The sequence below is a fragment of the Andrena cerasifolii genome, chromosome 1 (assembly GCF_050908995.1).
Source record: "Andrena cerasifolii isolate SP2316 chromosome 1, iyAndCera1_principal, whole genome shotgun sequence".
Taxonomy (NCBI): domain Eukaryota; kingdom Metazoa; phylum Arthropoda; class Insecta; order Hymenoptera; family Andrenidae; genus Andrena; species Andrena cerasifolii.
The window spans coordinates 16,636,948-16,645,260 of record NC_135118.1 but is presented as its reverse complement, the minus strand read 5'-3'; the positions used below and the strand labels follow the sequence as shown (position 1 = coordinate 16,645,260).

Here is an 8,313-nt window from a genome sequence, read left to right as displayed (position 1 = left end):
AATTCTGTTAGGTATGCAGGGTGTTCCAGAACGTACGTTTGCCTCCTGGGCCTTTCCCCTTAAATTCGCCAATGCTACGCGCCATATCAGTTGCATGTCAGTGTGACTGGTAAAAAATATCGTTTGCCTGTGGAATGCAGCAGTTCACACTTGTCCGAGTCAGTTGCTGACACTGAACAAAGAGACCCTTCGTATTGACAACGCTGAGTCATCATGGAGCTGATATGCGTGCGGCTTAAAGCACTTGTAGACAGCACTGCCTTATAAACACGTCAAAACATGAATATTGGAATTTATCTATCGATAATTTTGTAATTGCTCACTTTGTTTCGATATTCCCGATGAAACTTAATTTATTTCTCTATTACAGTACTTTGATGGAATACCAACTTTCTGTGCCTCTTCCATGCTCTTTTTTTAATATCAACTACTTTTTAATCGTTTCAAATTGTACGATTTGTAAGGTTAAACACAGGACGTCTATCAAGTTGGTAAATCGTTGTCGAGAGTGAGGATTACCTGACATTAGTTAAGCGTGGCACAGGCATACCCAAATTGAGGAACATTAACATTATCTGTAAGCATATGGAAATTCTTATACATAATCACATGCAGAAAGCACGCGACAAAGCTATACGTAAATGTACTGCGACTAATTAATTATCGAATCTGGTGTTGTGCGGTTATGAAATCGGATTGTATACGACGGTATTGTGCACCAAGAACGGAAGTTTCTTCTTATACATGCATATAGATATAAATATACATATACACATCAGTTACAGAATTGAGGAAAACAAACTGACGAAGGTAAAAATGACGTTCTGTTACGTCTACCGCTTGGCGTTTGCTATTGATTTTTTCATTGACCAAACCTAAACTGTTTAATCAAATCGAGCACTGGCCAAGATTCCTCGCCGACAAAGAGTCCAGTAATAATCGAGCGCCTACGCGTACCATCGATCGACAGCTTACGCTTCAGTGAAAACAAAATAAGCGTTACTGCATTTATGTATGTTCCATGCAATTGAAGGTCATCCATGGAAAAGTTTCATTTCTTAAAATCTGAACCGATGAATGACCCAAAGTTTTTTTTTAGGCAATATCATTGATCAGTTGAAAATTGTTTCATCGATGGTGTGCACAGTATGTTATGGTTATTACTCCATTAATTTGTTTTATCGATGAGAAATCGTGCTTGGTGTTCGATTTAACTAAACAGTTTAACTGATGCAAAATATATACATACAATATTTATTCACTAAGAGCTCGCGGCTCGGGACTAGCGGTGAGCATTTAACGTAAAGGGGCCACGATTCCGAGCGATCGTTTCTCGCTTCTCTCTTGCCGAAGGCGCGAGCGAGACGAGGCGAAACGAAGTATCAACGCGTCGCCGGTCTCGTACCGTCCTTCTGACTCGCTCTCGTTCCATCTCGCTCTCGCCTTCGCAGGACAGGAATGAGTCAGAAATAGTTGGGATAGCGCCGAGCTCTTAACGTGTAGGCCAAACCGAGCTCTTAGCAAATAAATATTGTAGTATGCCCCAGGCCTAAGTCAGGAACCCTATAGAAAACTGTTGGAACTGTCGCGTAATCGCTTTGTTCTCTGTGTAATCCGCGAGCAGCGTATAAAGAATGAGTCAGCCTTAAAATACTCCAAAAAAAGATTTTTTTTTCCATTTCTTTTTTTTTGTAATTAAGATTGTATTCCTTTCTTGTCCGTATTGTGGTTGAATTTAAACTGATTTCATTCGATACATACGATGAACATCTACGCATTTACTAAAGGTGCATTCCTTATTTCATACAATACGAATATGGTATGAGCTATTGCATTTTGTGCTGCAAGTTAATAAGTTGATTGGAATTCGAGATATACTGTTGTACGCTCTAAAATTATTAAGCGTTCGTTATCTATAGTCGAAGCAAGATCAATTTGGCCGTTTAAGATTACTGACGGGCTTCCCCCACCACATTGCCTATTTACCTCTCCTTTTCTCACGTAAGCTTGTAAGTACATGCTCTCTACCCTCTAAACAAAGGGATAATCTAGCATGGCGTAAAATTAAAACTGGCTATTCGATTTTGTTCTGACTATAGACGACAAAGATAATTTTATCAAACGTCCACCGAGTCAGGGCGAAAACTATATACATAACTTTATTCTTATCGCTCGTTGAAGGTCCTGTTAAATGGACATGTTGGCGCTTACTAAAATGTTGGAAATAATGCAACTATTTCGCACGTACACAGAAATTGCATTTCGAGAAACGCGTGTTTCATCATCGTTACCTGCAACAATACGTTTCATGCTATTCTATTCGTTTACGGTAACTTCCTTCTATTCTTTATGCAAATGTTCACCATTTTTTACCGTATTTCATATCAAAGTGTATTTACATAAAGATTCGATGAGAAATACACAAATTTCGAATCACATTTTTTGGAATTATATATACGCTTGCATCCCCTTATTTGTAATCGGTTTGTTAAACGTGGTGAAACAGCCACGTCGCTGATATATATTGTACACATGTTACGAGTTCTCATAGGCAAATACGTATGTAGCAAATCGTCTACTATAATCTTGTACATACGTTTAAATATACAAATATCTGATTCACTATGCATACGTTAATTTCTGTCTGTGCGATCATATTCATCAATCCCCCCACTTGTAGCTCTGCAGCTTCGTTGCAGCTGCCGAATTTCTCTTGCAGGTGCAGGTATCGCGCAAAGCGAAACTGAAAAGTCGATTTTTACGTCGCTGCGCCTACAGGAGAAGCAACAAATCGAAATTAGGTTCTCTCGTTAAAAACGCACAAAGTTGCAATACGAATTTTTATTTTCAAACCCGAAAACCGTTGGCAACAAGCAACGACAAAGTTGCAAGCTCGAATTAGGCCTCGCTCGACACCGCAACAAAGTTGCAAATTGAGGTTTGGCTCGCGGGCGCCCAAATTCTGTTCGCAACATTGTTGATTTGTCACTTGCCACTTTGCTGCGTTTTCGCGGAGTGCAAAATTTCGGGTTGTAACTTCGCTACACTTTCTGGAGACATGAAGCGTGAATTGAGGCGTGTATAATATAACTTGTAAATTGCGAAGTGTACTGTGTAAACTGTGGTGTGGAAGTGGTACAAGTGTAATGTGTGGCGTGTGGATGTGAAGCGCGTATCTATAGCGAAAAGACTGTGAAGGGGAAGCGTGAGCTGTGAGGTGTGGACTTGTAAAGTGTGAATTGTGAGGTATGAGATATTACAGAGGCCCACTGAGGCCTAAACTTGAATTGTAGTATGACAAAGGTTTGAGTTTTTCTCACGTCCCATTTAGCATATCCCTTTTATACGTTACACACTACTTGCCAACCTCACTCTTGCCCTCCAAGAGACGCTACCGAGAAAAACGGCATTCCCATCTATGACTTGAGGTTCTGTGGCGCGGATCGCAGCGCGACGCGCACGTCGCACGTGGCCGCTCTGTCAGTAATCGACTCGTTTGAATTTCTCACTTCTATTCTAACAAAATTTCTCCCACTTCCACACTAACAATAACGTTAATACAACAATGATTCGAATAGTATCATGAACAATGTTAATAAACTAGAAATAAATAGCGCTACAAAATGCCTTTTTTTAGCACGCAAAACATGTTGGATAGACATGTTGGATAGACATGTTAGATAGCGTGTGTAATGTAAAAAATGTCTATATTTATACGCAAAATACTAACAATAGATAAACATACATGCAGAATATATGTATTTAATATGTAAACACAATATAAATGTTTTAAAAAAAGTTCGAAAAATATATTAAAACGAAATAATTTTTTCCGCCATTTTTCGTTATTCTATTCTACAAAAATTGCTACAAAACTTTTATACATCTATTTACTATCGAGCTTATATAAGGGAGTTACATCTTGGAAAATAATGAATGTAGCTATCTGATATTTAAAAAAAAAACTATTTTCATCATTCCGATAAAGAAACGAACACGTACTGAAAAATGCATTCTGTGCGCAAAATGCATGATGCATGCTATTTATTTGTGGCGCTGTGGTCCACGCCAGAGAACCTCGCGTTATAGATAGGAGTGTCTTTTTTCGTAGCGTGTCTCGGGATGCAAGAATGGAGTTGACAAGAATTATGTTCAATCGTGCACAATTAATTTGAATAGGAAAAGGAAACAGGTATGGGAATAATAGCTGTAGATCAATAATGCATTTTTATCATATAAATTACCATACAAATCATACAAATGTATTATTAATATACAATTGATACATACGAGATGTAAAATACATGTATACCGAAAACTTGCAGAATTTTATCATTGAATATATAGGTTAGTTAAACTTAAAAGAATCCTGTAGCAAATGCTCGCACTTGATGCTTTCGACATAAAAGATCCTTGCCAGTAAAAAGAAAAGCCGTACCAATTAATAATCAGGCAATTCGGCATCTAATACCCGTAGCAGAGCACGTTAAATTTATTGAAACTTCATCTGCTGTCATCTATCAACGAAGACGGGAAGTATGTGTAACTGCAATTTGCAGCCACCTACTGATAAACAAACGTATTAAACAAACCACAGAACGCAGTATCAAATCATATCTTCAGAATTCGAAATTACACCTGGCTAATAATAAGATTTTAAAAGTCCCGATTATACGATCAGGATAAAAGTGCGACAATACATTGCCCGATAGCAGCGAATGCGCGAAACGCCTGGCGAGTCCGAGGCGGTGCTTCGACCCCCTAGCGCCAGTCAAATAGCTAAATAGCCGCCTCTTTTAAATGCGGTGTACGTTTTCTATTGTGATCGTATCGTATCGTTGCGCATTTCGAAATAGGACCGTGCTGAAAAGTGCATTGGTCGCGATTAAGGGATCGGCCGTGCGTATCCGGAGTGTACGGTAGCTCGTAAATGAACTAACTATTAATACACCGCTAAAGAGAGTATATTTTTGTAAGGCGAACAGTCGGTTAAAACGGAGAGATTCGGAATTTGTACAGCAGCTGATGTGTGTAAAGATGGCCAGGCTCAATACAAACAAATAGTGGCCAGCGATGTGTTGATTTTCCAACTAGCTCTGCACATAACAGGTAAGTAAATACGATGCCTAAACGTGATATCGTTAAATAATTTCCCGTCCGAGATTATCGTGATACTATTTTTTCACCGACTTTCAAATCCCAATGACTATTCGGTGGTATGCGAGCACCTGTCCCCTGACCTGCTCAATAAATTCTCTCATTTACGTCGCATTTCCAACAATAAAATTTACATCTCTTTTCCGCGTTCGTTCCCACGAATTGACATTCATATTCGAACCGCTGTTTTCCTCGTCGTTTTCTTACGATTTTATCTGGCAAACGATGAGAAATAAACTATTTCGATGGAATTTTTCGCACGAAAAATCAACGTTACCTCTTTTGCAATGTTAAGGTAATGGTTTGAGAAGGTTGTTATTAAGCACTGTCTCTTACGCTTCCAGTGAGTTTATTCACAGCTTCCATGCGATTTCTGTAACATTGAAAACTAAGGTGCTTTTGCTACAATACTCTTTTCGCATTTGCAGGCAGATGCTAAGAAAGTTTAACCAGTCTCTGCCCTAAAGATGGCTTACGACCCACGTAACATAAAGTACTCCCAAGAAGTTCACAATCACCAACATAACCAGTCCAACATGACTGGATATGCATACTCTGGACCTCCGCCGCAGCATGTCCAACAGACGGATGAAAATAGAAACGAGAACAGTTGCGGGAATAAGGAGGCATGCCCGCAGATATCCCATCAGTCCTCGGGGACACAGACTATACAGAAAGTGGACGCAGCCACTATGACGGATCCTTTGCAAATAGACTTTAGATTAACCTCCGAGTATTTAGCGCGGTGTTCCAGTACGTTAGGATTACCATATGTAACTAAATACGAAGAGAATGGCAACAATTCGACGCATAACTGCCAGGATGTTCGACCTAAGATCGAATTTGAAGTGGAACCACAACATATCAATGGTAAGTACGCGCGCGAAACTTTGATAACTGAATTATGAGACGTCCTGTTTTACATCGCTGTGTTTTAAACTAACTATTGTAAATGTTCAAGGTATGCTAATCTATCATTGTCCAGAATGCGCATATAGATTCGAAGATCGAGAAGCGCTGCACGAGCACCTCGAGGATCATAGGCAACGACCCCATATCTGTGATATTTGTGGCGCGAGTTTAAAGCGTAAAGAACACCTAGATCGTCACAAGCAAGGTCACAACAAGGACAGGCCTTACCAGTGTAACATGTGCTGCAAGGCGTTTAAACGCAACGAACATCTCGCCCGTCACATGATCATTCACTCGGGTAGCAAAAATCAAGTTTGTACAGAATGTGGCAAAGCTTTTTATAGAAAGGATCACTTGAAGAAGCACTTGCAGAGCCATAACAGTAGCAGAAGCAAAAATTTAAATGGTTCCCAAAATAATCCGAATAGCCAGAATAACGGTGAGGAAGGTTTAAGTAGTTTTGCAATGATGATGAGGCAGGCTGGGCCGCCTCCGTTTTCTATTTTGCGAACTTAATAAATTTTTACCTTGATCTTAAATCAAGATCGTTTTATAATTTAGGCAATTTAAATTTAAGAGATCGACACAGCGAGCTTTATTGGAGACACATCCAGGATATAACAGAATAGTTGTTGACAGTTTTGAATTTTGCAATTACATTAATCGTGAAATACTACTTTCAAATAGTACATTAATAAGAGACAGGCTCTAAAGTATCCTTGCAAATTTTATATTTCCCTTTTTAATATGCCTCTAACATGCACAATGTTCTTAAAATATCAATGTACCTGTTAAGAACAATTCTTTGAATATATATATATATATATATATATATATATATATATATATATATATATATATATATATCTTTAGATATATTAAACGATTTTATTTAAAAAAATATTTATATAAATTATTGAAACTTTTATATAAATTACGGCCAGGATAAGTAAGCCTAGTTATTCTGTTAAATTTCTTTCCTCTAGGCTCTATACTTTATACGGAGGCAATACGGCATATTTTTCTTTGAGAAATAAGATTTGTTACGTTACGATCTTAAGAAATATCGATACATCGGTTAGACGTACAATACTGCATAACTCATAAGTTGCGTTAGCCTTTTCTCGAAGAGAAAGGAGGACAATTTTTGAATATTTTCACCCATAAGGAAATAGCGATGCATACACTTTGTAATGCAGTGCACAAACAGCTGTTGTTATACTCGTCTTGATATCTTATTTGAACAAAACACTGTGTATTTGTTACTATGAGTGTATGAATATAATACGTAAAAAGGGAAATGGAAATACATGATTTTCTTTTCTGCTAGAATAATGGCATCACCCTCTTGGATCATGTGCCTAAAAAAAAAAAAATAAAACAGTATAAGAACATTTACCTTCGCACGTAATTGAGAAAGCGATATGAAATTAATGATAAGGATAGCCCGTAACTAACGAGATATATGTACCTTTTATTTCCTATCAGAGAGGAACCGCTGCAAACTTTAGAAAGGTGAAGAATTTTTAGAAAATTCTTCTAAAGGTGTATGCGTACAATATTTGTTATTTATTCTTATAGAAGGAAACTTAAGTTACTCCGTACTGTCGGTATTGCCTATACGCTCTTGAATTCGCGACGCTGAGGGAGCTGGTACTATTTGGTGCGTTTAGGGAATGAAATAATTAAAGAAATCTCGTAATAAGCGACGTTTGCAGGGTTCTTTAATGTTTAGGGTTGAAAAGATGTTCATCCGGTTCGGCGATAATATATAAGTTGCTACACAGAGACAAACAGACACCAGAATAAAGTTACGTTAACCACTAATTTAATAGTTAGAATTTACATTGTGCATACGTTAGTGTAAGTATGCTTTTTATTGTATGTGCATATATATAAATGCACGTACAATAAAGACGACATGTTGTATATTTATATTATACATTATTATATTGTACGTGCATTTACATATAGAATATTGTTACGTCGATTATCGCCTGTACATTATTTATATTTATTAAGAAGAATCGACCATATATCGCCTTTATTATGTATTGCTTTGAGAGTGTACATAACTGTACACAAAAACATGAATAATGGTTAAAAGATCAACGTTTTGTTATTGGTTGTAGTAACTATGATTAAGATAATAAATCATTATTATATAAAATTATAAATTGTCTCAAAACCGGATAGATATGAACACCTTTACCAGGATAAGGGGAGAGAAGGGATTATAAATAA

At 37.5% G+C, this 8,313-nt stretch overlaps 1 protein-coding gene across 3 annotated transcripts; it reads left to right on the top strand.

The window, feature by feature from the left end:
* Positions 1-4,487: 4,487 nt before the first annotated feature.
* Positions 4,488-8,246, top strand: LOC143366820 (uncharacterized). Of its 3 annotated transcripts, XM_076808241.1 has the most exons (4): positions 4,488-5,109; positions 5,586-6,027; positions 6,119-6,508; positions 7,056-8,246. In XM_076808241.1, the coding sequence occupies exons 2-4, from the start codon at positions 5,625-5,627 to the stop codon at positions 7,097-7,099; spliced, it is 837 nt and encodes a 278-aa protein (XP_076664356.1). In that variant the 5' UTR covers positions 4,488-5,109; positions 5,586-5,624; the 3' UTR covers positions 7,100-8,246. The 3 variants fall into 3 exon arrangements, with proteins under 3 accessions (XP_076664356.1, XP_076664339.1, XP_076664348.1); XM_076808224.1 differs by having other exon boundaries at positions 4,501-5,109; positions 6,119-8,246; XM_076808233.1 differs by lacking the exon at positions 4,488-5,109 and adding an exon at positions 5,191-5,452 and having other exon boundaries at positions 6,119-8,246.
* The last annotated feature ends 67 nt before the right edge of the window (positions 8,247-8,313 follow it).

Coding starts and splice junctions, on each gene's coding strand:
- LOC143366820 (XM_076808224.1), top strand. CDS start 5,625: ATGGCTTACGACCCACGTAACATAAAGTACTCCCAAGAAGTTCACAAT. Junction 6,028..6,118: donor GGAACCACAACATATCAATG/GTAAGTACGCGC, acceptor TAAATGTTCAAG/GTATGCTAATCTATCATTGT.